General features: G+C 48.1%; 12 protein-coding genes across 12 annotated transcripts; 8 read left to right on the top strand and 4 right to left on the bottom strand.

Moving 5' to 3' along the window:
* Window positions 1–232: 232 nt before the first annotated feature.
* Window positions 233–3127, bottom strand: FOBCDRAFT_237684 (uncharacterized protein; the record flags this gene model as incomplete). The annotated part of the gene is made up of 3 exons (XM_031175410.3): window positions 233–1119; window positions 1175–1364; window positions 1412–3127. The coding sequence occupies 3 exons, from the start codon at window positions 3125–3127 to the stop codon at window positions 233–235; spliced, it is 2793 nt and encodes a 930-aa protein (XP_031046543.3).
* A 527-nt stretch (window positions 3128–3654) lies between these two features.
* FOBCDRAFT_316560 (uncharacterized protein) lies at window positions 3655–5594 on the top strand (the record flags this gene model as incomplete). Its single annotated transcript, XM_059611987.1, has 4 exons — window positions 3655–3703; window positions 3754–4055; window positions 4110–4644; window positions 4697–5594. 4 exons carry the CDS (start codon window positions 3655–3657, stop codon window positions 5548–5550), a joined length of 1740 nt encoding a protein of 579 aa, XP_059464374.1. The 3' UTR covers window positions 5551–5594.
* A 301-nt stretch (window positions 5595–5895) lies between these two features.
* Window positions 5896–7649, top strand: FOBCDRAFT_316559 (uncharacterized protein; the record flags this gene model as incomplete). Its single annotated transcript, XM_031175407.3, has 1 exon — window positions 5896–7649. The coding sequence occupies one exon, from the start codon at window positions 5896–5898 to the stop codon at window positions 7462–7464; it is 1569 nt and encodes a 522-aa protein (XP_031046540.2). The 3' UTR covers window positions 7465–7649.
* Window positions 7650–7844: 195 nt separating this feature from the next.
* Window positions 7845–8847, top strand: FOBCDRAFT_216775 (uncharacterized protein). The gene is made up of 2 exons (XM_059609466.1): window positions 7845–8212; window positions 8283–8847. Exons 1-2 carry the CDS (start codon window positions 7974–7976, stop codon window positions 8533–8535), a joined length of 492 nt encoding a protein of 163 aa, XP_059466907.1. The 5' UTR covers window positions 7845–7973; the 3' UTR covers window positions 8536–8847.
* Window positions 8572–9777, top strand: FOBCDRAFT_316558 (uncharacterized protein). Its single transcript, XM_059611986.1, has 2 exons — window positions 8572–9373; window positions 9431–9777. The coding sequence occupies exons 1-2, from the start codon at window positions 8824–8826 to the stop codon at window positions 9613–9615; spliced, it is 735 nt and encodes a 244-aa protein (XP_059466906.1). The 5' UTR covers window positions 8572–8823; the 3' UTR covers window positions 9616–9777.
* A 373-nt stretch (window positions 9778–10150) lies between these two features.
* Window positions 10151–11378, top strand: FOBCDRAFT_216772 (uncharacterized protein). The gene has a single exon (XM_031175404.3). The coding sequence runs from the start codon at window positions 10630–10632 to the stop codon at window positions 11131–11133; it is 504 nt and encodes a 167-aa protein (XP_031046537.1). The 5' UTR covers window positions 10151–10629; the 3' UTR covers window positions 11134–11378.
* Window positions 11379–11388: 10 nt separating this feature from the next.
* Window positions 11389–13083, bottom strand: FOBCDRAFT_248601 (uncharacterized protein). Its single transcript, XM_031175403.3, has 4 exons — window positions 12959–13083; window positions 12086–12910; window positions 11835–12035; window positions 11389–11786 (listed from the first exon to the last, which is right to left on the bottom strand). The coding sequence occupies exons 1-4, from the start codon at window positions 13063–13065 to the stop codon at window positions 11444–11446; spliced, it is 1476 nt and encodes a 491-aa protein (XP_031046536.2). The 5' UTR covers window positions 13066–13083; the 3' UTR covers window positions 11389–11443.
* A 946-nt stretch (window positions 13084–14029) lies between these two features.
* FOBCDRAFT_248600 (tryptophan synthase beta subunit-like PLP-dependent enzyme) lies at window positions 14030–15969 on the top strand. Its single transcript, XM_031175401.3, has 2 exons — window positions 14030–14443; window positions 14492–15969. The coding sequence occupies exons 1-2, from the start codon at window positions 14181–14183 to the stop codon at window positions 15780–15782; spliced, it is 1554 nt and encodes a 517-aa protein (XP_031046534.2). The 5' UTR covers window positions 14030–14180; the 3' UTR covers window positions 15783–15969.
* On the bottom strand, window positions 15970–17197 carry FOBCDRAFT_216769 (signal recognition particle receptor beta subunit-domain-containing protein). The gene has a single exon (XM_054703695.2). It carries the CDS (start codon window positions 16880–16882, stop codon window positions 16028–16030), a length of 855 nt encoding a protein of 284 aa, XP_054559670.1. The 5' UTR covers window positions 16883–17197; the 3' UTR covers window positions 15970–16027.
* A 380-nt stretch (window positions 17198–17577) lies between these two features.
* On the top strand, window positions 17578–20416 carry FOBCDRAFT_316554 (uncharacterized protein). Its single transcript, XM_031175399.3, has 3 exons — window positions 17578–18058; window positions 18123–19401; window positions 19455–20416. The coding sequence occupies exons 1-3, from the start codon at window positions 17807–17809 to the stop codon at window positions 20078–20080; spliced, it is 2157 nt and encodes a 718-aa protein (XP_031046532.2). The 5' UTR covers window positions 17578–17806; the 3' UTR covers window positions 20081–20416.
* Window positions 20417–23369: 2953 nt separating this feature from the next.
* Window positions 23370–24994, top strand: FOBCDRAFT_216764 (uncharacterized protein). The gene is made up of 3 exons (XM_031175398.3): window positions 23370–23544; window positions 23597–23653; window positions 23701–24994. Exons 1-3 carry the CDS (start codon window positions 23379–23381, stop codon window positions 24687–24689), a joined length of 1212 nt encoding a protein of 403 aa, XP_031046531.2. The 5' UTR covers window positions 23370–23378; the 3' UTR covers window positions 24690–24994.
* Window positions 24995–25442: 448 nt separating this feature from the next.
* On the bottom strand, window positions 25443–26576 carry FOBCDRAFT_316552 (uncharacterized protein). Its single transcript, XM_031175397.3, has 3 exons — window positions 26392–26576; window positions 26098–26340; window positions 25443–26047 (listed from the first exon to the last, which is right to left on the bottom strand). Exons 1-3 carry the CDS (start codon window positions 26402–26404, stop codon window positions 25659–25661), a joined length of 645 nt encoding a protein of 214 aa, XP_031046530.3. The 5' UTR covers window positions 26405–26576; the 3' UTR covers window positions 25443–25658.
* Between the last annotated feature and the right edge of the window lie 176 nt (window positions 26577–26752).

The following is a 26752-nucleotide window of genomic DNA, read 5'->3' as shown; positions in this document are numbered from 1 at the left end:
ATCGTAATGTCACCAGAGTGACCAGGGTCTGCCTTCTTCCTGAGAATTAACGTCGTGAAAGTGTGAACATAGCAGACTTGTCGAGGATCCCAGCGTCCATAGACACGGGTTTCCTGCAACTTGTTCGTGTAAAGGGGTCATAGTCGCCTCCAATTCCCACGATGGCTGTGACGTTCGACTCCAAAAACATTTCAAATGCCCTTTCTATGTCAGCATGTCTCCCTATGTGTGCTCATCGGATTTGATCAGCCCTGGCAAGATACTCAGGTGTATATCGCCCATTCTCCCCCCTCCCACTAAACTCCTCCATATCACCCTCCTGAACATCAGCCAAATACCTATCAAACTTATCCGCAACATCAATCGCTCTCTTCAAATGCGCAAACGTCATCCTCTTCCTCTTATACTTGGCCAACTGTCGTCCCGTTGTAATAGAATTACGAATTTGTCGTCCGTTCATAGGATACTTTGCCAACTCTTCCAGATACAACTCAATATCATCAAAGTCGATACTTTCTTCCTCACCTAGACTCTTCAACCTTACTAGGAAGTTCTTCCAGATTTGCAGCCGCTGGTAGTCCTTCAACTTCTCGTACCGTAGAGCCAGCTGGATACGTGATTTGAAGGCCTCGTCAAATGTCCCCACGCGGTTAGTTGTTAAGATGAGAATACCCTCATAGTACTCCAAAGCTCGAAGGAATACTGACACCAAGGCATTTCTCTTCAAATCTTGCAAAGTACGCTGTTCAAGAAAGACCTCTGCTTCATCAAGAAGGACAACACAGTCCCAGACCTTCCCTAGATGAAACACAGATTCGAGATACTTCTCCACGTCTGCAGGTTCAGTGCCGATATCTCCGCACGTAACTGGATATAAAGGCTTCTTGGCTATTTCGGCCACAGACTCGGCTGTAAATGTCTTGCCTGTTCCTGGCGACCCGTGTAGGAGCATGATGAGACCACTTCCTTTGCTTTCGATAAGATCTGTGTTTTTCTCGGCGTCGAGTTGGTTGGTCACTAGAGCTAGTACAAGCTCCTTCATAGCTTCGTCTGCTACGAGACTTTTGAAAGCCTCCTTGTTCCAACTGACGTCCCGAATTCGATCGACCTCGAGATCAACTACATTTCCATGAGTATATCAGGCTCAAGAAATTGTTCTAGGAAAGTTGCTTACCCCATTTTTTACGCCGCAAGTCAAACCCCGGAATCAGTTTCGGGAACAAGTAAATCTCTGGCTCCTCAGGCTCGCTTCCATCCTTGGGCAAGTTGGGTTTTCGGCCTGATATATAACCTTCTTGTCTCATGTAACTGCTTCCTGGATGGAGTTCCTTATAGGTATCAAAGTCCACCATAAAACGTTGTCCCTACTGGGTTTCAGTACAATGCGTCAGCCTGAGTGAGGCCTACTTACCGCTTGTATCCTATCAGAATCACTGCCTTCATATGAGATGAGAGTTTTCTCGCGCAACTTCCAAAACCTCTTGCCTCGCTGCAGAAGTATCTCTTTTACCTTCGGCTTTGCATATGACAATGGTATAACGTTGAGATCCGTGATGTTGATCTCCCCACCTCTGTATTTGGGTGGAAAGTCGATGAACAGCTCTTTATCAACTGCAAAGAACTTTCCTGCATATCCGTAAGAACGTGTTTCCACAATCCACGTGTGTGTGCCCTGTTTCTCTTGGTCCTTATCTGAATCATCCGTTTTCTTCTTCTGTTTGTGAGGGGCCGGTCGAGTGGTAGCAACGCGCCCACTATATCTGCCATTCTTGTCTGCGACGAGCGTATCTCCTGGCCGTATCAAGAACTCAATGGAATCGCTTGAGACTTTTCCTCTCTTGAATTGATCGTCGATCTGATCGTAAAGCGGTGCGAAGTTACTTTCGATCCATTCAACGAGAAGTCCAACTAATTGGGCGTGTCTCTCTGACAAGGCTTCCATCTTGAAGCTAGTTCGGCAGTGATACCACCAGAGGTGAGGGTCTTTCAAACTGCCCATCTCGTAGACATACGGAAAGTCGTCGCTGAATGAGGGGAATAGGTCGAATAAGGCTTCAACTGCCTCAACCATTTCTTCCGTCACTAAAACGACATCCTGGCTGGCTGGTTCTGGTTCGGGAAGCGGTTGCTTTGCTCTCTTGGCTGCATTTACCGCGTCGTATTGGTAGTCCACCGAGTAATACTTGTAAACAATGAGTGATGCGCCTTGTTCTTCAGCGTAGTCACCGGGGTCTGTGATTGGGAATCGGCCCCTGAGGTCGACATCATCGCCAAACACTACCCATTCAGGAGGAGAAAGATAAACTGTCCGACTTCTTTCGTCGACACTGTCGTCATCGAGCTCGATTCTTTCTAGGCAATAGAAGAGCTGAACTTTGGCAGGCAATTCCATGGGAACAGTCGAGGCGTTGTCCGCGTCTTCTCGAAGAGTGGCATTTTCTTCTTCCAACTCCTCAACACGTTGGATTAATGCCTGCAATGTGTTCTCATCGACGAGAATCTGGTGGGAAGTAATATCCTCTCCAACAACCTCGGCAGAGTCATGAGATCCCTCCTCCTGTATTTGAGAAAGTCTATGAGCCTCGGTTGTCTTTCCCACATTTGATGGCTCACTTTCATGCTGAAGCCCAGTGTCGTTTGGCTCTGAAAGCTTTGCCTGTGTTTCTATTTGATCTTTGTTGGCCTTGGTAAAGGTTGGGATTCGATAGCCTCGAGTCGATCCAGACGCTCTGTAGTGAAATGGTATGGGAGCTGGGGGAGTGGGTAGTGCGAAGTTGTTGTTGAAGCCGTTGATACCGGCATTGGGTCCATTTGGTATAATAGGTCCATTATCTATCGCTGCAAGCTTATCTCTGTTACTAGCTCCTATAGCGTCTTCAGAGATGGTGTAATGTGTCTGAGCTGGCTTGACAACAGGTGGCAAAGGTGACCGTGCAGGTGCTGGGGGTAAGTTTTGATAGTCCTGAGGAGGCGGTGGAGGTGGAGGATTAAGGTTGACCCGTTCATGTTCATAATGTCCTGTGTAATCTGTGTAATCACTCAGTGGAATAGGAGAACGATCAATGGGAGGAGGTGGAGGAGGTGGCACCACCTGCACTTGATTGCGGGGAGTTCTGGGAAGGACCATGGGGGGAGGCGGTGGAGGTATTCTTCCTTTTGGGGCCTTTTGTCGAGGATTTCTTGTCCGAGCGTTTGAAGGGGCCGGTCGAGGTCTCCGAGGTATCGCCAACATTGAGGGTCTCGCGAACAGATTACCCTCTCTTCTCAGAAGTCGGCTGAGCTGCTTATGGATGTCTTCTTCTTCACTATCATCCTTATCATCATCCTTGTCCTTCCTGTTCTTTGGGCCAGGCGATACGCTTCTTGTTGGTGAGTCCATGATTTGTTAGATTTTTGGAGATAAAGTGATTATGAGATGAAATGAGGAGGTGTTGAGGTGAGAATGAATCAGGCTGAGGAGTTGAAGCTCAGCCGCAAAAGCGCCTGACAAGGGTGTATGCATGAAGCTGCAGGGTGTCATCTTGATTATGCCTCGTGATTGCTCAGCCTTCAGCGCCTCCTCTCTTCTTCCGTTGTTGGCCTCTGAGACTCGAGTCGAATAGCTTCCGAAAAAGAAGTTTCTTATCAGCACTGCATTCAACATCTTCTATCGTGATGTCCGTCGACCTCGTCTTTCAGTCATGGTACAAGGGCGATAATGCGAGTAAGCAATCACTAGCCAATGAAACACTTCATACAAGCTTACTCCGTCAGGTAAAGCGGGTATAGCGCAAGAGGCCTTCAAGTCGGTTAAGAAACACTTTGAACAGAGCAATTCGTTGAGCGGTGACGAGAAGGCTCTTTTGGGGAAGAAGTCGTCGTTACAAGACGTTGAAAAGGCAGTCAGCGATGCTTTCGCAAAGTACGAAGCTAAGAGCGAAGCCTCTAAAACACGGAAATGGCTGCAAAAGGCTTCTGAATCAATATGCCATTATGGTCAAGTACTTGATGTCTTTGTTCAGCATCATCCTGAATACGTCTCCTTGGCCTGGGGACTGATGAAGGTGATGTTTATTGTAAGTCTGCCTGGTCTGCGTTCTGAACCTTGACATCTCACCATGGCATACTAGAGCGTGGTCAATCATGGCGAGACGCTGAAATTATTGTCAAAATCACTTTATGAGGTGGCCCAGCGTCTTCCACGCATCGAACATCTATCTGCACTGTATCCGACCAAGAACATGAAGCTAGCTATGGAAAGCCTCTACTCCTGTATCATGGAGTTTTTACTAATAGCTCACTCATGGTGCAATGAGTCAAAATTCAAACATATTTACCACAGCTTCACAAGACCACACGAGTTGCGATACAGCGATCTCTTACAGAGGATAGGCACTTGCACGGACAACATCAACGAACTTGCGACCGTGGGGTCACAGACTGAGCTTCGAGTTATGCATAACACCCAGTCATCGAAGCTCAACGAAATCATCTTAAGTTTGCAGACCAGTGAGAAGACTAGGCAAGCACAAATAGATGGCCTCAATTGCGCTATTTCGAGATTGGAGATTTCGAGTCGAGACCATGGCAGGAAGCTCGACTTGATCATGCAGTGGCTTGAGGCTTCTGGGTTGACAATTAACGACTTGTTAACAAAGATAGAGAGTATGTGATATTCCAAAATGAGTTCAAGGTCTTTTTGCTGACGTGTATCCAGCTTTTCACTCTATTCAGACAAGTGCGCAACTGGATACCAACCAAAAGCTCTCCTCTCTGCAGTTATCCCAAGCATTGGCAACCTTCTCTCAGAGCCTTGAAGATCCCAAGTCCTTGTATAAACACCACCTATTCCTTCGCAATCGACGGGCGTCGGGTAGAGGAGCAGCAATATCCACCAATGAGTTCTGGTTGTCTCCAAAACTCGCCAGATGGTCCTCTTGTCCACATTCTTCCCTCACCATCATCAGGGGCAGCTTCACGACCCGCTGGGCGATCCAGGATTTCGCAATAGATATCATTCAAGCTGTTACCATGATGAGCATACCAGCGCTTTGGGTTTTGGGTAGTGCAAACAAGACGAGCCCCAATGCAATGCTAAGTCCAGCGGATTTGGTGAGATATCTGACGTATCAAGCGTTGCAAGTTGAGGGAACAGTTACGACAGAAAAGCAAATGTCGTTACGACATTCGCAACTCGAGGAGGCGAAAACTAGTCAAGATTGGCTCACATTCTTCAAGCTAATCATTCAAGACTTGGGAGGGCAGATTTATATCATCGTTGATCTTGCAACAGTGAGTTCTGGTCCGAAAGGATCTGGCCAAGTCAGCTTGATCTACCAACTCAACGAGATGTTAAAAGAGCTGAGCAACAAGGGATCACACAAGAGATCGCGAACAAAAGTCAAGATTATTTTGCTTGTCTATGACTATAACTGGATGAGCTTGATCCCGAGGGAAATCTATGATCATCTTGTCCCAGTCAAGATATCTGGAACTAAAGGACTGCAGGGCAGGAGAATGCGGACAGCCGTTCATACACGGATTCTACCAAGACAGAGAGCAAAGGTATAATTAAAGCAGCAATAATAATCTTGGATTGAGCACCTGCAGATGATACAAAGAGAATATGTAAAATGATAAGATCTGACGCGAGGCGCAATGTCATGACTCAAATACAAGTATATGAGTCAATAAATATTAAGCTTCAACTCTTATTATGCAATACGAGAAATTCATTATCTCACTGCCTGCTATATCGTGTTCATAGTCAAGCTGACTCTATCTTGCAGTGCTCACGCGGCACAGTTGCAATTGGTTCGGTGAAGTGACTCAGCCAAGGCAGGCTACTTTATAAACCACCACATATCCATGTCACCAACCAACATAACTCTAAACGATTATATCCACAAGTTCAACATGGCACACCATGCAGAAAAGCTACCTTGGGAGGCTCTCGCCTCGGTATTTGAGCTGAGACGTACCAATCCTTGTCAACATGGCGCGTACAACCTTCACGCCCGTATACAACCAGACAGCAAAACAAAACTCGCCAACTTTGTTCAAATCTTTATGCAGAGTGTCGCTGAAGATGCAGCTCAACAACGCAAGCAGTATCCAGAGAAATACGACGTCCCCGACGAGAATGAAGTAATCATTTCAGATGAAGCGGCAACCAAAATTGAATCAACAGTCTGGCGGTGGCATCCTGAGGAATATTGGCCAGATGATGATGACGACCTCGATGTCTTCAAACAACCAACTGCTGGGAAATTATGCCCTCACATAGACGAGTCTGATAAGTGCGGATGCGTCTTGCCTTTCAGAGAACGCAAGATGTCTGCGTTCCAGCGACAGCAAATCCCCAACGACTGTTACGAGTTTGATACATACAACCTCGAATCATTCCGCAATGTCGAAGTTGTCAAGACTTTAATACTCCACGGAGAGATGGACCCAATACTTCGTTCATGCGCATACGAAGGTTCTCATCTAGCGAAATGGTGGGAGCATCAAGAATGCCAGTGCACATCAGCGACTCTCGGATGGAGAAGAATATGTGAAAATGGAATCAAGATGTACATGATACTCAACCTTCTACGCTACTTTCCTCAAACATGGAATGAGAACGGATCCCCTGTTGACGATTATCGCAAGTTGAGGGCATACCAGCAAGCAGCCCGATGGTGTACAGAATCTGGATATAAAAGCGATATCGCGACATACCCGCATAGGGACTTTCTTGGTATCAGGAAAAACCAGTTCAGGTGTTATCCTCGACCCCTTGATGTCTCCCGTTGGAAACACGTTATGGAGTTCGATCAATTTGGTTTCGAAAGATATCAGAAGGGTTTGACCTATTTCGACGACTCTGATTATGAACCGATTACCAAATCTAGCGAGAAACCTGGTATCAAGTCGGGCGAAGAGTCTGATGACGATTCTAAAGCCGAATCTAGTGATGATTCAAGCGATGAATCCAGTGGTGAGTCCAGTGATGATTCTGAAGAGGAAGATCCTGAAGAGGTCAGAAATCGCTTCTATAAGCTCGAGTTCTATCCATATGGTCTCATGTCCTACGAAGACTTCCTCAACTTCGAAAAGCCTATGGGCTTCCAACCTCTCCCATCAGATATAAAACACGTCCGCTGGATCCTCTGTCAGCAAGGCCTTCCAGTTGAATTGTCCGACTGTATCCTCGAACACGCTGATTACACCCCTCGAGGAAGACTGCCAGTACCTGGAAAACCACTGCATCCTCAATGTACGGATGAACTGGGCCGCTACCTTGAACATTGCTGGCAACTTATTGTTAGATGCTACATGTTAGGTCATGAACTCAGAGAAAAGATGGACATTGAGGCTCTTGTACGGGAAGAGGTGAAAGACTTCGTCTATGAGCTGTTCAAGTGTGAATGTGATGGTGCGTACGAGCTTCTTTATGGGTTTGATGCGGAACCCCCCGAGGACTCTGAGGTTGAGAGTTAGACAATGGGGCACCTTCTTTCAATTATGTATTGTGTTAATCTCTTAGCGCCTTGTCTGTTGTTTTCTGTACATTGCGTTTGCGGGAAGTCGAGAGAGTGGGAAAATGACTAGATGACCAAAGTATTCAAATACCAACTGACAAGCGATTTTGACAACGTCTTCTACACAAATTCTCAAGAATGAGCTTTACTGACTTTGTTGGGGATTAGGTAAGAATGCTTCGGTCATTGTCTCAGCATTCCGGCAATCTCTATGGTTTTCGGGTATCACTACTTTACAGGGGTCGCGTTGAACGAATTATAAGCCCTGTTGCCTTGGGCCCTGATGTACAGTTGGAGAATTACATTTTTGGGTTTTTGGCACAGGCAGAAATGCATTGACTTTAGTCCGGTGACTGCCTTAACTCACGCTCAGACGGAGGAATCGCGACGGTCTTCAGTCCTCTAATTTCCATAACCCGTGATGACGGCAAGACTGAATATCATCACTCACCATTCCTGATCCTCACCATGGTAGCGCTTCCAAACGAGGTCTTGCATCAAATATTTGCCGAACTAGAGGATCGACTGCCTCTAGAAAGATGGCATATGTATGGAGCTTATTTGGAACATCAAGGCTCAGCCACGCTCCGCAACCTCTGCCTGGTCTGTCGCCAATTCCGACACATCGCACAACCTTTACTATATCGGACCGTTATTACTGAAGGTCGCGATAGCGCAAGAACTGTCGAGACTCTTCTTCTTAAAACGTTCGTCGAGGACCCGCATCTTGGAGAGCAAGTTCGCACCGTTTCTTAACAGACAATGCTGATCATTCAGCCAAAATGGACGTATTGGGGGAAGCTGCAAGGAAAGAGATCATTCGGTCAGCGTGGAAGAGTTTGAGCCTTCCACCTGCCCTAAAACGTTACATGAAGGAAAACCATCATATGTCTTGTGGCTTTGCTGCTCTCATCATAGCATATATGCCTCTTGTGCAGGTTGCCGATTGCACTACAGAAGGCCTGGCAGTCCCGTTCTATTGGCTGTTGAGTACAAGGACGGATATGAGAAGGCCAGTATGTCCTATTGATCCTCGAAGTATTTTTTTTTTAACTACGAAGATGAGGATGGAGGCATTGAAGACCAAGGTATTTCGAAGGCTACATTTGCAAACTACTGCTTTCCAAACCTTACCGACGTTCGTATCAGGGCGGTGGTCGGTGAAAAAGACACCCAGAGCGCTTGGGTGATCGAAGATCTAATTTTCAATCCTTCGCTCAAAATACTACGGACATTCGGCACCGCCTGGTATGGCGAGGAACTCTCTTGCTTTAAATGGTCTGCACACAAGAACTACAACCTGGAGTATTTAGACCTCATGGAAACATACATTGACGCCGAGGGGCTAATGACAGTTCTCACGCGCTGTCCGAATCTAACGGGAATAGCGATAAGGTTGCCTGACGAGTACAGGAAGCTGCTGGATCAATACGAAACGGAAGACAGTGAAAACGCTGATTGCATCATCAACCTCGATGACTTCGGGAACGTTCTTCGAAAATTTGGTCAAAATCTCGAAGAGGTCGATTTCAACACTTTCTTTTATGACAGCTATAGCGCAGACTATCTATGTCGAAGTCCGATTTCAGAAATAATTGGTTCCCTCCGAGAGCTCAAATCCCTGCGACACCTCAAACTCAGCAAAGAAGCGCTAATCGGAGGCAGTGAGTCGCTCTTGCGATTGAGTGATGTTCTACCGGAATCAATTGAAACTCTTTATCTGCATTGTGGTAAAGTTTACGAGCTAGAGGATTGGGTCGAGTTTGAACGTGAGCTGTATAAACAGGAAGTTAACAAACTGCTTCTCGACGGTATGCCTAATCTCCGCGAGATTCGGATGGAGAGATACGTTGATTGGCATGAGTTTGGTCAGTGCAATCCAAATCTTGATGATGTTTCGTATTTCGATGCTGATGATCCAGAAGATTATTGTAATCCAGAGGAGTTGGATTACTTTCGGAGTGAATATATCTATCCGAAGGAGGCCGAGTGGCCAGCTGAGCTGCATGTCAATGGCTGGGATGTGGACATCGTCGAGGCGCGCCTTTATGAGATACGTGGAAGGCCAGCGTGTAACCGCAACATTATCACTCTGTCAAGGAAGACATGAACGGACTTTGCTTAGGCCCAGCTTGATGCAGATCAAGGACGGGGCGCTCGACTGAGATGTTGCATGCAACCTTGTGGCCCATGTCCTGTCATCTGTAGCCTATCATAAAATACAAGTCATCGAATTCGCTAATCTGATCCCCTGATCTTTGTTCCCTCCTCAAAATACGTCGATACAAGATGTTAAAGTGCGAGAAGAGAGATCTTACTTATGGCGTGATGGGCGCAGAAGAGCACAGTTCACTTCAAGCCGTTATTGCTATAAAACAAGATTAATGCATCTTACCTGATAGAGCCCTCAAATAATAATCCAGGACATCATCATGGGTGTACTTCGGTGGTAATATTCCCGGTAGATATGATCACTAATACGGAGAGCATTGCGAGGTCATAGCATACATGCGAGGTCATAGCATGCATCGGAGTGGCAGCATGAAATCAACACATCATAACCAAGTGGAATAAGTCCTTACCTATACAAGTAACGTGCATGAAACCATATCTGTAGCCAGCAAATAATGCTGCATCTTTCTTGGAGCTAGTCTCAAACCACCATGACATACATCTTATCCGAACAGTCACAAAAGCCACCTTGCCTCCCGGAACCAAAATGCGAACCAAAATCCCAAGGACCAACACAAAAACGCAAGTAAAAATCTCGCTGCAGTCATCTTTATCAGCTATGGCAGCCTAGCCCAGCCTGCATCAACACACCCCCTCATCCCAAACCTCACCCGCCATTGGTCAACCATCGACCAACTGACCTAGATACAGTTACATCGAAGCCCGCGTCCTAACCAGTTTCCTCTGCAGATAAAAAAGAAGTTGGGGGCCGTTTGTTTATAGGGCTGTTGGTACAGTGAAACAAAAGTGTATCAGCAGATGCTCATGATGGTTGCCTCTTGTGGGACGGGACGGATGTTTCAAAAAGGGTGTCATGGCCCCCGATTTTTCTTTTTTTCTTTTTTGCACTTTCTGTTGTGAATAACTTCACTTTTGCCTTTTATCCTTCAATATGGGAGTTCCCCACATAAATGCCCGCCAAGAGGTGCAGGTTATAACGCAGACTGTTTACCTCCCCACGACCACTTACACCACGCAAGTCACGCTAGGTGTAGCTTCGGCTCCAGCCACGGACCGTCCCGTCGTGACGTCTCAACACAGCGGCGATGGGCTGAGCAGTGCACAAATCGGAGCAATAATCGGATCCATCGTTGGAGTTTTTGTGCTCGCTTTTGTTGTGGTATGTTGCTGCCGAAGACCGAAGCAGCCCAAGAAGCGGAGGAGTTATCGAAGTAGTTATGCGGATTCTTCAGATGGTTGGTCTGAGAGGATGCCGCATGAGGGCTGGACGAGGCCTGTGCCTATTCCTGTTGCTAGACCTGTCCCTGTTCAGTTTCCGTCGCCGGTTGTGCAGAGGGAGCAGATTCCGGGGGGGCCGAAGTTTCCGACTTATAGGGCGATTCCTATTCCTAACCCGAGAAGGGGAGAGAATCCACCGAGGACATATTGGCGATAGGCTGTCATGTCTGCCAGCAGAATAGTTACGTGATGAATGAGTTATGAGAAATGTGAAATGAAGGGCACGACGAATGAAATGGGTGGTGATGGGGAACGAGACTATTGTTCAGTCAAGGCGTCAGATGGGAGGCATTTACGATCAGCAAGCGAGCGAGCGAGCATTTTCATCCATTATCCACGACATTTAATAAAGCATAATGAATATCGCATAGTCAAACATATTCATATAATATATACACTAATTCATCATCATCATAATCTCATCACCTCTCGTCTCATTCCTCTCCGCCAACGCTTTCTTGCCATGCTTAGACAACAACCTTTGTCTTATGGTTACACTTATGCGCATTGCTAGCAAGAGTCTTCTTCTTCTGCCACTGCTCGAAGCGCGCAGCAACAGCCCTCTTGCTCTTGGGGTTAGCGGAGGTCTTGTCTCGTGGAGGAACGCCCTTCAGGCTAAGAGCGAACTGGGCAGCAGCACGGCCAGCAGTCTTGGTGTTGAGAGTCAGAGCTCCCCAGTGGATGTTGTTGATGGTGTCGCATTCCAAGTGGTAGCATGGATCGGTCTCAGCATCAGCGCCGGTAAAGATTCCGGAGGAGGGGATGCCGAGTTCGACGAAGGCAGCGTAGTCAGAAGATTCACCAAACTCCCTATAAGCTGTAAGTATCTTTGTTGTGAGTAGTGAATGTTTTACTTACTCCCACTCAACAGTCTTGCCCTTCTTACGGAGCCAAGCAGCCAGGATATCTCCTCCAACTCGGTCGGCGGGCTTGCTAGCCTGGACCCAGTACTTGGGCTTAGGAGAACCGATCATGTCGTAGTTGAAGTAGAATCGGATTCTGTCAGCTTCCTCCTCGGTGAGCTGTTCGCCATAGTAGTAAGACCCAGCAAGGCCGCTCCTGTATCACAAATCAGTCAACAGCAGAGAGACGTGGATTGTGTCACTCACTCTTCAGCACCCCACCAAGCAAAGCGGACCTTGTTCTTGTAACCAGTGTACTTGGTAAAGGACTTGGCAATCTCAAGAATACCGGCAGTTCCACTGCCATCATCATTGATACCGGGACCAGCTTGAACACTGTCAAGATGAGCACCCATCATGACAACATTGTTAGGGTCACCCTGCTTAGTCTCCGCGATAATGTTCCAGGTCTCACGAGTCTCGTAGAACGAGTCCACCAGCAAAGTGACCTCGAGCTTCTCGCCACCCTCAATGCGCGTTCTCCAAGCAGTTCCAACTTCAAGAGGAATCACGCCAACAGGTACGATGAGCTCAAGGTTCTCAGCACTGAGAGTCGCACTGGTGATACCCTCGCCAGGTTGGTTGTTGACGAGGAGAACACCACGAGCACCGGCCTTCTTTGCGAGCTTGAGCTTATCTGAGATCGCACATGAGCCGCGCTTCACGAGGGCGAGTTTATCCTTGGCATCAACACCCTCCCATTGGTCAGCAAAGCATCCAGATCCGCGCTCATCGTCAATTGGCACGAGAACAAGAGGAGCAGTCACACCATCGGGGGTAGGTGTGCCGACGTTGTAGATGAGAGTGATGACATAGACATCCTCACCATCAGGTCCTCGGACCCAAATATCCTTGGTCTGCTCGAAGGTGTAGTTGAAGGGCTGGATGTAAGTGTTGAGATGCTTTCCGTATTGACCCTTGAGCTGCTTGGAGATGTAGTCGACGGACGCCTTGTAGCCGGGGAAGCCAAAGGCTCGGTTGCCGCCGTTCTTCTTGGCGATTGAGTTGAGGTCCTCAAGAGTCTTGCGAAGCCTGTTGATGTTAGTGGTGTTTTGTCAATTGAGATGAGTTTTGACATACTTTGACTTTTTAATGTCACCCTCAACTTGACTGGGAGTCAGCTTCTTGGTAGCCGACACCTCAGAGAAGAAGAGAGCTCCGCAGAGCAAAGCGCTAAGTAACTTCATGGTGAGAATTGTCAATTGAGTAACAATACCTCTAGAAGACGAGAATGTAACCTGAGGGTCCCCCAACAATGGGACAGACCCTTCCTTTTTATACCAATACAGCTGTCATCCGTATAGCTACAGCTACACAACCTCGATGCAAGACAGTCTAACGAAGCTCACATTTTACCCCAACCAGAAACTGATCAGACGGTTGAACCTATCGGTAGACGATGCGAAAATGGCAGGTCGCAACAATACAAAGTCTTGGCATCGACTGGTGCTCACGACCCATGTCGTGGCGCCAACGATAAACAAGCATGGCAGAGATAAGATCTACAAGGAGGTGCGGGGTGGAAGCCAGGTCCGGGAGGGTAATGATAGGTTCGAGCAAGTGGCGGAGGAACTATTGTAAAAGGTTTGAGGACTTTTGAAGAGGGTGAATAGGTATGCTTCCTTTTAGCTAGACTGGTATGTAGAGCTGGGGTGAATGGCCGAGGATGATGGTGTCTTATCAATGAGATGGGTCAATTAGTTCAGCAAGTTTATTCAGCACCATGACATGAATCGGTAAAACTGACGGCCAGCTTATGGTGTCATACATGGAAAGCTGATGTGCTTGTATCCTGATGAATTGAGGAAGTGAGAATGGATCTTTGAAGCACAAAGGGCAAAGACAAGAAACAAGTCAACCTCCTTCTGCAATTAAATATCTAGCATATCTATCTAGAGGCCTTAATAGTTGTAATAACATGAAATGGTTTTTGGCTTGGACTGCATTTAAGCTTAATGCGTAGCTTAACTTCACCCAAAACTTCATGATGCCGATGCTCCCGGGTAACCCAACGGCTTTCGGTTCTCCCAAAACCGAGCATGATCTCCTGACACCTTCACCGCCTACCGCATTCCGCCCTCTCAGCCTTCTAGCCCGTGTTCTAGAACGGGTTTAAGAGGATACACTCGGCATTGGCGGGGCACATCTAAAGTTTCTGTCATACCAGCCCCGCCACCTTTACCATTAGCTAACAATGTTTGTGTCCCGTGGCGTGCTTAAGTCGTCGGTTCTCGTATGAGAAACTCTTTTTTTCCTTTCCTCTCTTTATTCTTCTCTAATCTAAAATACATAATTATTCAAAATGGCTTCTCAGGTCCCTCACGTTCCGCCTCGCGCTGCTACTGTCCACTCGGCGACGGAGCTCATCGGAAATACTCCTCTTGTCAGACTTAACAAGATCCCCCAGTCGCTGGGCATCGAGTGCGATGTCTACGTCAAGCCAGAACTGTTCAGTGCTGGAGGCAGTGTTAAGGATAGAATTGCTCTACGCATGATTGAAGAGGCTGAGAAGAGTGGAAGAATTAAGCCTGGTGACACTCTTATCGAGCCTACTAGTGGAAACACGTAAGATCACCACATTAGAAGCTCTCGGATCTCAGCTGACAGTAACAGTGGTATCGGTCTTGCTCTCGTTGGAGCTATCAAGGGCTACAAGACTATCATCACACTCCCCGAGAAGATGTCCGCCGAAAAGGTCTCCGTCCTCCGTGCCCTCGGCGCCACTATCATCCGTACTCCTACACAAGCTGCTTGGGATGCCCCCGAGTCTCACATTGGTGTTGCCCGCCGTCTCGAGAAGGAGCTTCCCAACGCCCATATTCTCGACCAGTACAGCAACGAGAACAACCCTCTCGCCCACGAGTTCGGCACCGCTGAGGAGATCTGGGAGCAGACTGGCGGCAAGATCAACGCTATTGTCGCTGGTGCCGGTACTGGTGGTACCATCACTGGTCTTGCTCGTGGTCTTAAGAAGCACAACCAGGACATCAAGGTCATTGCTGCGGATCCCCACGGCAGTATCCTTGCTCTGCCTGAGCTTTTGAACGAGGAGCATGCCAATGAGTCTTATAAGGTGGAGGGTATTGGATATGATTTTATTCCCGATGTGCTCGACCAGCAGATCGTTGACAAGTGGTACAAGACCGATGACCGACAGTCTTTCCACCTTGCTCGACGACTTATTGCCGAGGAGGGTATCCTGGTTGGTGGCAGTTCCGGTTCTGCCATGGCTGCCATGCTCCTCGCTGTCAAGGAGTACAACTTTAAGAAGGGCGATGTTGTAGTTGTTGTCCTGCCTGACAGCATCCGAAGCTACCTCTCCAAGTTCGCTGATGACGACTGGCTCGCCGCCAACGACCTCCTCCCCGTCAATGGTGTTGAATCCACTGTCAACGGCAACAGCCAGAAGAAGACCTCCGACCCTTACGAGGGCGCCACCATCGCTTCTCTGCGCCTCAAGCCCGTCACATCCGTCGGTGCTAACTCTTCCTGCTCCGAGGCCATCGAGACCATGCGCGACAAGGGTTTCGATCAACTCCCCGTCCTTTCCGCCAACGGCAACAAGCTCGTCGGTCTCGTCACACTTGGTAACCTCCTAAGCTACATCTCCCGCGGCCGCGCCACCGCCCAGAGCCCCGTATCAGACGTCATGTTCGACTTTGCGCGCCTCGACGAGATCGTCACTGATCCTCGCGAATTCGCTTCCCCCATCAACCCCGGCAAGCGTAGACAATTCGTCGAGATCACAAAGGACACACCCCTTACCACACTCAGCAAGTTCTTTGAGTGGAACAGTGCAGCCGTCGTCACCGAGAAGACTGACGACTCCAAGTCTCTGTCCAAGCCTATTGCTATTGTTACAAAGGTTGATCTCCTTACATGGATGATCAACAAGAAGCTGTAGATGGGAGAACCCTCGCGAGAGGAGGGGGGAACGAGTACTCATGTTTTCAACGACATTCACGTCTGGCGTTCCAGGATACCTTAGAGAAAAAGATGGGATTTTTTTGATAGACTGAATTTTGGGCGGTAGACTCAACATCTACATGGCATTTGCGATGGGAACCAGCTGCGTAAATTAAAAAATGTCATTAATATAATTGTGTCATCCCATTTCTCTCCCCTTTGTGATGTATTGATCTTCGATGTTTATATTCGCTGAGCGATCCACCACCACCACTTGTCTGCACCAGGACCATCGCCAGTGACGTTTCCAGGGAGAACATCAACATCGATGTCGAACTCTTGGAGCTGGCTGAAGGTGAACTTGGAGGAACCGTACTCGCCGAGCCAAGAATCCTGCTCCTCTGAGCCAATGTCGTCAGATCCGACGCCTGAGTCCAGCAGTCCCTTGCTTCGCGAAGCACGAATTCTCGTCAGCTCGGCTTCCAGGTTGGACTTGACAAGTGTCGATGGCAAAGCGGTGAAGAGGTCCATCTTGTTGGCGGCGATAAGAATAGGGATCGCAACCTTGGCCTTGGCGTTGGTAGCACGCTTCTGCAGGAAGAGCAGCACGTCGTAGAGGTACGCAGCGGTGGGCGCAAGAACCTCGGGTTCGCCAATAGCAGCGGCATCCACCAAAAAGACAACAGCCTTCAGTTTTTCAGTGCGGTCCAGCTTGCCCATCGGCACGTTTCGCAGCTTTCCATGACCAGGAGTATCAACAAGCAAGAACTTGGTATATGTACCATCATGGGTGTCGTGGTTACGGTACGAGTGCTTGTTTTCAGAGTCGGTAGAGGCGTTGAGCTCGACATCGTGCGACACCTGGGAGGTATGCGTCTCGGTGCCAGAAGCGCCGCGCTCAAAGAGTGTGAGAAGTGACGTCTTGCCAGCGTTGGCGGGACCGAGAAGGAGGACGCTGGGGGCAACGGTGTATGTCCTTGATGAGGAGAGGATGAGGTGAAGAATTATAGGAGCACCGATGATGATAATTGCTCCAATAATGATTGTGGCGAGCGAGGGTGTCATGATAGCCTCGACTGTTGCGATGAAGTTGGCCATGGTGGGAGATGTGCGGCACCAATTGGCGCCTGAGTCGTCGCGGTAGCTGTCGATGGTACAGTAGAGCAGAGGGCAGTCCAGACTTCTTCGCGGGTTCACCACAGCCTCGTTCACGTCGAATGCGCGAGTCGAATGACGCTATTCAGACAGTTGGCTGTTAGTTTGACAAAGCTGTGCGAAGCGATATCTGGCCAGCCCACTGGAAGCTCCTAGACCGGCGTCCCCACATCGGTCATCAGCCTCAGCCACGAACGACAGGAAATACGTTGTGTCCAATGAGCGAAGATGTCGAAATCCCACTGAAGCAGAAAGGGGATAAGGGGGAAATGGGACGTAATCAGCCACAAAAAGACCCTGTTAATTAAAGGCAATGGCAGTGCCGGTTCCCTAGTGCAGAGCCTAGGGGAGCCCCAAACTTGCGCTCTCCCCACGAGAGAAGAGGAGAGAAGTGAAGTCAATTGAGTACTTTACCTAACTTTAGTAGACCTTATGATATTATAGTGTTTGGTTTTTGGAATTGCATTTAGAGTAGATCACTATTATGCTCTGTACTCACTAGCTAAATGGTAATAATACTCTAAAAATAAGGATAAAAAGAACCAACTTCACTTCTCAGCCCTGAACTTTTCTTGCGGGCGGCTTTCCCCATAGGGGAGGGTCAGAGCTCAGCCTCTCGGCATCACGGCTTCATAATACGTAGGCCTACTCCACGCGCTGCCTTCCAAAATTCAGCCAAGACTCAGCCAAGCCCATTCACTTTTTCCCCTTCCTCCATCCTTCACTGCTTCTCTTTTCTTATCGCGTGTGTACAAGCCTGATAGATAATGTTTATGTACGAATAGTCGACTTTCTCAATCATCTTTCGTCTTACCTAGTATCGCGTCCAACCGAATTGTTCCTTCCCGCGCTACAAGCCAGCCTGCCATGGGGAGCATCAGTACCAGTTCCACCTCCGGCCAAACCGCGCCCATCCAGATGACGGGTAAATCGAATGCCGCTACGCCAAAGCTGAATAACGAAGTCGAGATGGGCAGTCTACCGGGAGATTCGCAGGCTCAGGAGGAGGATATCATGCAGATCGCTAGGATAGGAGACGTACCAGCCATGGAGAAACTTTTCGAGTCGGGAGAGTACGATGCGACCTACCATGACGATGAGGGTATTACGCCCTTACATGTGAGTTACAAACGATGCGACGATTGTTGGGATGATGGAGGATTTCAGCTGACACTGCGTACAGTGGGCTGCGATTAACAATCAATATGCGATGTGCAAATTCTTGATCGAACACGGCGCCGAAATTAACAGAAAGGGCGGAGAATCCGTAGCAACAGCTCTTCAATGGGCCGCTCAGCGATGCCATTACTATACCGTCAATCTGCTCCTCCAGCACGGCGCCGACCCTCTCATCACCGACGCTCAAGGCTACAACACGCTTCACATCTCGACTTTCAACGGCAACGTCCTCCTGATTGTCCTCCTGCTTCACCAGGGAATCCCTGTCGACGTTATCGACACGTTCGGCCACACTGCGCTTATGTGGGCTGCGTACAAGGGATTCCCTCAATGCGTTGATCTGTTTCTTCGCTGGGGCGCAAGCGTTCATGCGACAGACGAGCAAGGCTTCACCGCGCTGCACTGGGCGCTCGTCAAGGGAAGCCCGGGATGTATTCTCAAACTTATCGAATACGGCGCCGATCGATTCGCAAAGACACAGACGGGTAAGACTCCTGCTGTGACGGCCAACGAGCTTAATACGGAGGGCGCCTGGCACAGAGCGCTTCGAGAATGCGGTTTCAACGAGGACGGTCATCCTGCGGTTCCGCCTTGGCCTGGTGCTAGCTATTTCTTAAAGGACAAGAGAGCTTTTGTTACGAGGTTCTTGTTCATCTGGCCGTTTGTTCTGGTTTGGGCCATGCTTATGGCTGTTTCGAGTGCGCCTGTCTACATTGGCGTTCCCCTTGGATTTGCTGTGGTTTACGGTGTTCAATGGGTTGCTCAGCAAGTACTGGAATATGCGCCTCCCGATATGCGACACTTTCACAAGACTCCTTGGCTCACCGGTATCTTTGCGGCCACGCTCTTCTTAACAGCTGTGAATTGGTTGACGACAGTCCTCTTTGCCACAACACTTGGCGCGAGTGAGGGTCACGGCCATACGTTTCTTAACCTCTTCTTCGGTATCTTCTTGGGCTTCACCGCGTACTTCTACATTGCTAGCATGAGATACGACCCGGGTTTTGTGCCAAAAATGAACGGAATTGCGGAGCAGAAAGCTGTCATCGACGGACTTTTGTCGCAGTGGAAATACGACGAGACCAACTTTTGTGTTACTTGCATGATTCAGACGCCTCTTCGAAGCAAGCACTGCCGCCGTTGTCAACGATGTGTCGCCAAGCATGATCACCATTGTCCTTGGGTTTACAACTGCGTCGGCATTAACAACCACCGACACTTCTTCTTCTACCTCATCTCGCTGACTTTTGGTATTATCTCATACGACTTTTTACTGTACTACTGTAAGTTCAAGAACCCCTACTCTGACGTTATGCCCAGGCTGACCATGTTGTAGACTTCGACACCATCAGCAGCAACGCTTCGGATAGCTGCAACGTTCTTAGCCCGAACCTTTGCAAGTTCATCAATGCTGATTCGTACACTGCGATCTTGGCCGTTTGGATTACGCTTCAACTCCTCTGGGTCACCATGCTTTTGTTTACCCAGTTCATTCAGGTAGCTCGAGCTATGACTACGTATGAGAACATGTTTGGTGTTAGGGACGGAACTGCTATTACCGCTCTCACATCTACTGGCGCCCCTCTCGACCCCAACCACCCGTCTCTATCCGCAACAGCAACCCCTGGTGGTCATCACCACAAGCACAAGGGCGGCATGCTCAAGTCTTTGAGTCGTACCCTTGGTGTCGACCCCTTTATCGAGACCATTACCGGCAGAGGTGCCGTTTCTACCAAGAACAAGCGCAAGAAGAAGAACCCTTACAGCCGAGGCTGCATTGCCAACTGCAAGGACTTTTGGTGCGATCCCGCGCCCATTTTCGGCCAAAGAGAGAACGGAGCTGCTGTACTTGGTGGCGAGAGAGTTGACTACACAGCCATGTACGAGAGTCCTGGTCTGATGCAGTTGACGGGTCGTAGAGAGCGCGGTGGCTACGAAGCCGTTGGAACGGAAGAGGTTTAGACGATGACGAGCTTTGATTTTGGGAACTGAGGAGTCGTTAACCGGGACACGTTATACGACCGGCGCCAACTACATAGAGATTGGTGGTAAATGACGGGTGAATGATGCATTACGACTATATGCGGGTACTTGGGAGAGTATTCTGGTAGACCAGGGGCTTCGAGAAAGAATAGAGGCGTCTTCATTATGACCATGCTCCTCTTTTTCTTGTACTCCAGTGGAAAGTGCTCAGTTGGGTACGGGATATATGACGAGAACTGTATACTAGCAGTGGTGTAATGTTAACCTTAGCGGTAAGGGCGTTTAGATCAAGAGATTGTATTTCGAAGTTTGAGTTTCAGAGCTGTCAGAAGTTCCTGTGAGGCCTGCAGGATCTAGATAACCATGAACTATGGCCAACTAGGACCATAGCTCCCGTGCTGATCGGCTACAAACGGTCAGATCGTTACTGAAGAAGGCTACAAAGCGTTCGTGTCATCAAAGAAGCTAAACTAGCCTCCTGCTCGTGTAATACATATCGCGGGAAAACTGTCTTCAAGAGCTGCGAACACGTTCTCAGTGGCGAGCTTGAAACATGATATATCAACAAACTTCGCGAATCCCCCAATCGCAACTCAAACCCAAGACTCACCTCGCTCCAACTCCAATCAAGACGTCCAAACCCCAGCGATCTTGCGGGCCTCCGATCTCAAAGATCGCAGTATCAGCATGGAACTCGGTCAGAGAAGGAAGTGTAGGTGATATGTGATATTCACAGGAACTTTAGCAAGGGTTTCCTGGGTAAGATATTCTTGCGAAGCAGGGGTTCTGTGGAAATGTGACTGGTAGTGTTATCTTACGGGGAGAGGTGGTCAGCATTTGTTAAAATAGGGAATTCGGCAGTTGAGTTGTGATCTTGCATTGCTGCAGGATCTGGTTTCGTGTTGATTAGGGGAGGGGAGGGTATATGAGATCGGGTTAAGTTCTCGGTGACAAAAGGTCCATCATAGCGTATACCTGCTATTGTTGATGAGAGGAGAGTGAGAGTGGGATTTCCAAGGTCATTCCCACTTTCTCAACGGTTGCAGGGGTAGACGGGCCGCTGTTTCATCAACGCTCGTCCCGCGCAGAGCATTAAGTTGAGGTGGACCTCTTTAGTAAACCAGAATCTCAGAATCTTGAATGAAGAGAAGGTTGGAACAGAGTAATATTTGTATCCTTCTTTAGAGTCAGATTTTTTATTTTAAGACATTTACATGAATAAGCAGGTCAGCTACCGTTGGTACCTGCATTACAGTAAACCTAACCGAGGTGTAGACTATAGCCATGTTTGCTTTTTCTCACAAGCCATGGTCTGATTCCTTATTCAGCCTTTTGCCGGCTTGCGTACCCGTTTGGAGATGAGAGAAAACTGTGAAATATCCGGGCGGGACCGCGCTCGAAAAAGAATCTGTGTCTTTTGGGAGTCATTGTTGTTCTGACAATAGATTGTTACCGGACCGGTTGTGAGTGTGATAACTCACTTTGCCAAGGACCACGAAGAACGATGGGTCTCGAGTCTGTCTCGAGAGAAGCAACACCATGTTGAAGAATTGAGCTGTAAGATTGACGAAAACGCAAAGTACCTCAGTCTAATAATCTACGGATGGCTGAGAGGAAGACTCGTGTGTAAGCTGCATCTCGTTCCTGAATCTTCCCCATGTAAGTGGAGATAGCTCGGCAACAACTCCAGGCCTGCATACGGATACGCAAAACCTCAATGCCTCGCATGCACTCTCTACAGATACCGGCTTTGAACAAGAAACAAGCACGGTATCTCAAGCGATCAGAACCAAGACCCATTCAACGACAAGTGTGTCAATGCTTAGCCCCCAGAACAGGGGTCCCGTAGAGGATTTGCGAAAAAGCAATATCGCCAACTGTCACTTTTTCTCTGAATTGCGGATCCTATCTGTGGTCTGACGAAATGTCAACTGACGATGAGAATTTCTCGTGAAGAAGACTCTTCCGCGGACTAGAGATCGTTGGTAAAGAGTCTAGAAGAGCAAGCCACCCGGAGGCTTTTCGTCTTGTCTTTTTAAAGCGTCCCGATCGGTCCCGGAATTTGATGTTGGTTGTTAGTTACCGTAGAGGCACGGATGTTAAGATTGTCGTGACTTTGATGATGTCTCATTGTATCTTCAGCAATCTGTATCATTGTACCTGTGCTCGGATGTTCTCTCGTTATTCGCGACTCCACGGGGTTCATCACGACAAGATCATTGGTAAAGCACTAAAGAGGAAACATGAGCGAAAACATGAGAAACATATCAATCAGTGATAAGATCAGCGAAACTCGCCTTCAAGAGAAAAAGAAACTGCATTGTCGGCAGGCATGTATTAGTATCCTCTGAGTAAGCTTCTCGGTTGAATATAGCCTACATCCTCCACAACGACCTCTTCCCAACGGTATATAGACACAGTGGGTAAAATGCGTCATGAAAATAATCCTTGCCACACCTGAACTCCTGGTTAACACACCGGTACTCACGTGAGATACACCAAGAATAGACGTCGACGATTATGCTGTACAACAGTGATTGCAGGCCTCAATGTTCAAAGAACTACAGAGTACATATGCGACTTTCACCGGTGAGACGACAAGCGCCTCAACAAACGGCTCTCGGGCAATGAGACCACTAATATTAAATAAACTTCTTTATGGCTTTTCTTTCACCACAGGTAATACTCAACGGCGAGAAGAGACAAGGGTCCTCTACGAGAATGCCCTCTTTTCCCCACGAGCGGGTCTTGCAAAGATGGAGGGGGGCACTCCGGGTTCCTGAGAGCCAGGGTATATCAGACGCGCTAGAATGAGAACCGCATGAAGAGCGAGAATAAGCAAAAGTAAAAAAAAAAAGAGACGTCTCTAAAATTTTGCCTTTATTTTTCTTTTTTCTTTTGCCCCATTATGCGACTTTGTTAGTAGAGTTGAGTCGTCACTTTCAGTCGAACGATTTCCGCTTGGGATCCCCCGGCTTGTTTGCTAGAAGAATACAAAATTTGCGAAAATAATAGAGATTACTTGGGAGGATATCAGATTTTCTGTTATATTGCAGCAGCAGTGGAGTAACCTTGTCATCCTGTCTTTTCCATATCCTAGCTCCTTGTTCAAAGATATAAGTTCCTCTGCATGTCCCATCATCACGGAGAAGGCCTGTATTCTGCACGGTCATCTCCTCATCTAGTGACTGCTCAGTTTCAACATAAGCCTCTTCTTTATTAAATTTTGTTTTGAGATACAATGGCGCCTCTTGCTCATGACCCTTCGGGTTTTCTCATGGAGCCGCCGGAGGGACAGACGAGAACTCTTGTTGATCCCCCGAGCAGTGGGAGCGGAGTCATTCCTTGTGGTGTTACGACGACGATCATTGCTTCGATTATTGTTATTTTGAGAGTTTTTACGAGGAGATATGTGGTTAAGAGTGTGTTGGGTGCCGATGATTGTATGCCTTATCCAACATTCACTCTTGGAAGCAGAACTAACTGAGTTGTTAGACCTGTGCATAGCTGGTCTCTGTTTCTCTTTCATCTTTCTCGGCATCTCATTAACACGTATGTATTATCTTTTTCCAAGATCTTATTGTATCTAACAGTGACAGTTCTCAATCTTGGTGCCGGAAACCACATGTGGGATATCCCAGTGGCCGAATACGTTCCCAAATTCTGGCAGACCAGTATCGGAGCTACGCTCACATACGCCGCCTGTATCAGTCTCGCCAAACTATCTGTCCTTACCTTCTATCTTCGAATATCTCCCGATAGATTCGTCCGTCGAGCGGTTCATGTCTTGATGGCTCTTGTCTGCTCGTACACTTTCGTCTACATCTGCCTCGTCGTGTTCCGATGCCAGCCTGTGTCTTCAGGATGGGACCTCACCATCGAGGGAAAGTGTATCGGTATGGATGTTCTTGTCCTCTTCCTCGTTATCTGCAGTGTTGTTATCGATACATTTGTTCTTCTTCTTCCGATCCGCATCGTTCAGCCTCTTCAGATTCCCACCCGTCAAAAGATCTCACTTGCTGTTCTCTTCGCAACTGGGGGCGTCATCATTGTCGTGACAATCAGGAGGGCTACCATCACTCTTCCCATCTTGGACGCACCTGACTACACCTGGGCTCTTCCACGACAGCTTATCTTGAGTTTCATCGAGGTAAACACCAGTCTCGTCTGTGTTTCTGTCCCCGCACTTAAGCCATTCTGCGTGCGATATATCCCCTTCATCATCCACCCTCGTCTCCGTTCGCAGGAGAAGAACTCAAAGAAGTCCAACTCGCACAGTCAAGAGAAGAGAAAAAGTCACACCCTCGACAACGATTCATACGAGATGCCTGATAGACGAGACTTTAGTGGCGAGAACCCTCAAGAAGATGAGGCACGTCTTTGTCCCACGATACCAGAGCATAATGCCGCTCTCGAGTCAGACGGTGCAATGGATACCGAGAGCGTTGACAGCTCGGCTGATCAAGTACCTCCAGTAGCCGCCAAGCCGAAACCTGCTTTGGCCAGTTTCTCTACTAAGCGTAGCCAGAGCGTCAATGGTATTCAAGTCACCAGGGAAACAGTCATCACCTACGGCCCAAAAGAGTAATAGAAGGCTGCTGCCCTAGCCAAGTGAAGGATTTCCTGTCTTATAAGCGCCGCGCCGCTCAACAGAGCATGTTAACACTCCAAGGATGGTATGGTGTCGGCTGAGTCCGATCAGAGAGACGTTCATAGAGGTAATAGACACTTTTCAACAGTGTCAATAACAGAAGGCGCCGGCTGGTTCGAGCCCGATAGAAAGCAGGCTGTTGGCATTGGCCAAGTTCGCGGATACCGATGTGGTACATGAGCATAGAAACTAGACCTTAACGGAAGAACTATTTAGAAGAACATAGGATTAGTCAAAGATAGCGAGTAACAATTCAACTTTTCAACAACACTTGTGCAACACCGTCAGATTGTTTTGACTGGCCCATGTATAGACAAGGCTGTTGGTTGTGCTATGCGTCACCATACCATCATCTTCTCACGCACTTCATTGAAGGGCGCCTGAGACTCTCTTATTGCCATCACCCCCTTGTTAAGCTGATGGCAGCTGGGTTTGCCTTGATTGCCATGGTAATATCTCTATCCAGGACCAACAGCCTCGGTATGTCTGAGACAGCAGCAACAGCTTGATCAGGCAACCGAAGTGCTACGGAAGACTCGGATCATGGCCAGTTCCAACAGCTTTCATGTGAAATGCATGTGAGTTTGCAGAAACTTGGAGTCCCGTGTTGGCTCTCGTTGAGAAATGTGACAAACAGCTGCTTGCTCCCGGATGAGTTACACATCACGGCATGGTACAAAGGGTCCTAGATTTTTCGCGGAAGCAAATGCTTTCATTACTTTCCAGTAGCTCATGAGCTTCACGAGTATCTACGAAGATAACCTAAACAAAAACGCCCGTGTGCACATCATTATCCCAAACCCATTACAATAGCTCAATACGCCGTCATTAGTCGTGTCATAAGGCGTATTTCATGAAATCCCCCAAAACAAAATTCCTTCTCTCAAACCGGCCAAATAATCCAAGCTAAAACTTGGGAATTCTTTTCTTCGTCTTCGACGGCGTGCCGTTGAGCAGAAAGTAAACAGGCAGAAACAACAAAGATCCCATCACGCACAGCCAAGTGCTGTAGAGCTGCCAAATGGTCCACAAGAAGGGACCAAGACCAGGGCACAGAAATTGAATACAGTCATTGACAGGATAAAGATCTTCTTGACTGGCGATGTAATAGCGGGGATTTTGTCGACGCGGCTTGCTATCCATTGGTCCTTCATCCTCTGATGATGACTCGGGTGAGAGTTGTGTAAGCTGTAGAACAGATACAAGCTTCACCGGTGCTTTGTACAGAGGGATGAACCAGAGCGCAAATGTCTGGCGGATGGAGACATATAGAAGACCGCTCTTCTGATCAAATGCTGAACAGAGTTAGCAATTGCAATCAACTATTGAACGATAGACAACTGACCTGCTGAATCGACCTTGAGGTCAATGTGTGGACTCAAAGTACGATACCATCGATAGATGGCCAGTATTAACTGGATCGACTCAAGACCTCCCGCCAAAGGGATTTGTCCCTTCGATATAGAAGGAACACGGCAGTATGGATGCGAGAACGAGGCATTGGGGAGAAAGTATTCTCTCAGAGTCGACTCTTGGACATCTGGGCTGCCCTGAGTGAGCGACTTGATAACGCCGCCAATTTCCTTGACTATACTTTGTGAGCATTCTGCAGTAACTATCTTTCAGAGGATTATCTTACCTGGATGCTCCATTTTTGTATTATCGTTCAACTGATCAAATTCAGGAACGTGAGTAGCTTGCAGAGTGGATGATAATGTGGATGAGCTTCAAATCGATTGCGCTAAGATGCCTTTATGAGAGAAAAGGAATTGAATTCGATTGACTGATATAGACAAGGCCTGGAGTAAACAAAACAACGGGAAGAGGTTGGAATGAAGTGATTTATTCTTGTTTCAGCCACTGTCTGTGGGTTCGCCATCACATCACTACACTAACCAGACTATTCCCGCCCTGAACTGAACTGACCTTGAAATCATTGATTCGTCATTTGTCAAGGTCTCTAAATTAGCATGTGAAATGTTGACGTCATGTTTCGCTTT

The sequence above is a fragment of the Fusarium oxysporum genome, chromosome III, assembly GCF_013085055.1.
Source record: "Fusarium oxysporum Fo47 chromosome III, complete sequence".
In the NCBI taxonomy this organism is placed as follows: Eukaryota; Fungi; Ascomycota; class Sordariomycetes; order Hypocreales; family Nectriaceae; genus Fusarium; species Fusarium oxysporum.
This window is presented reverse-complemented; position numbering and strand designations above follow the sequence as displayed.

Excerpts from the sequence above, each read along its gene's own strand:
- FOBCDRAFT_216775 (XM_059609466.1), top strand. The coding sequence starts at position 7,974 with ATGGTAGCGCTTCCAAACGAGGTCTTGCATCAAATATTTGCCGAACTA. Across the intron at positions 8,213-8,282 it reads GAGACTCTTCTTCTTAAAAC|CCAAAATGGACGTATTGGGG; the intron begins GTTCGTCGAGGA and ends CTGATCATTCAG.
- FOBCDRAFT_316558 (XM_059611986.1), top strand. The coding sequence starts at position 8,824 with ATGGAAACATACATTGACGCCGAGGGGCTAATGACAGTTCTCACGCGC. Across the intron at positions 9,374-9,430 it reads CGTTGATTGGCATGAGTTTG|ATTATTGTAATCCAGAGGAG; the intron begins GTCAGTGCAATC and ends ATGATCCAGAAG.
- FOBCDRAFT_216772 (XM_031175404.3), top strand. The coding sequence starts at position 10,630 with ATGGGAGTTCCCCACATAAATGCCCGCCAAGAGGTGCAGGTTATAACG.
- FOBCDRAFT_248601 (XM_031175403.3), bottom strand. The coding sequence starts at position 13,065 with ATGAAGTTACTTAGCGCTTTGCTCTGCGGAGCTCTCTTCTTCTCTGAG. Across the intron at positions 12,911-12,958 it reads GGTGACATTAAAAAGTCAAA|GCTTCGCAAGACTCTTGAGG; the intron begins GTATGTCAAAAC and ends TAACATCAACAG. Across the intron at positions 12,036-12,085 it reads GCTTGGTGGGGTGCTGAAGA|GAGCGGCCTTGCTGGGTCTT; the intron begins GTGAGTGACACA and ends TTTGTGATACAG.
- FOBCDRAFT_248600 (XM_031175401.3), top strand. The coding sequence starts at position 14,181 with ATGGCTTCTCAGGTCCCTCACGTTCCGCCTCGCGCTGCTACTGTCCAC. Across the intron at positions 14,444-14,491 it reads GAGCCTACTAGTGGAAACAC|TGGTATCGGTCTTGCTCTCG; the intron begins GTAAGATCACCA and ends TGACAGTAACAG.
- FOBCDRAFT_216769 (XM_054703695.2), bottom strand. The coding sequence starts at position 16,882 with ATGGCCAACTTCATCGCAACAGTCGAGGCTATCATGACACCCTCGCTC.
- FOBCDRAFT_316554 (XM_031175399.3), top strand. The coding sequence starts at position 17,807 with ATGGGGAGCATCAGTACCAGTTCCACCTCCGGCCAAACCGCGCCCATC. Across the intron at positions 18,059-18,122 it reads AGGGTATTACGCCCTTACAT|TGGGCTGCGATTAACAATCA; the intron begins GTGAGTTACAAA and ends CACTGCGTACAG. Across the intron at positions 19,402-19,454 it reads CGACTTTTTACTGTACTACT|ACTTCGACACCATCAGCAGC; the intron begins GTAAGTTCAAGA and ends ACCATGTTGTAG.
- FOBCDRAFT_216764 (XM_031175398.3), top strand. The coding sequence starts at position 23,379 with ATGGAGCCGCCGGAGGGACAGACGAGAACTCTTGTTGATCCCCCGAGC. Across the intron at positions 23,545-23,596 it reads TGTGTTGGGTGCCGATGATT|ACCTGTGCATAGCTGGTCTC; the intron begins GTATGCCTTATC and ends CTGAGTTGTTAG. Across the intron at positions 23,654-23,700 it reads TCTCGGCATCTCATTAACAC|TTCTCAATCTTGGTGCCGGA; the intron begins GTATGTATTATC and ends TAACAGTGACAG.
- FOBCDRAFT_316552 (XM_031175397.3), bottom strand. Across the intron at positions 26,048-26,097 it reads CCTCAAGGTCGATTCAGCAG|CATTTGATCAGAAGAGCGGT; the intron begins GTCAGTTGTCTA and ends AACTCTGTTCAG.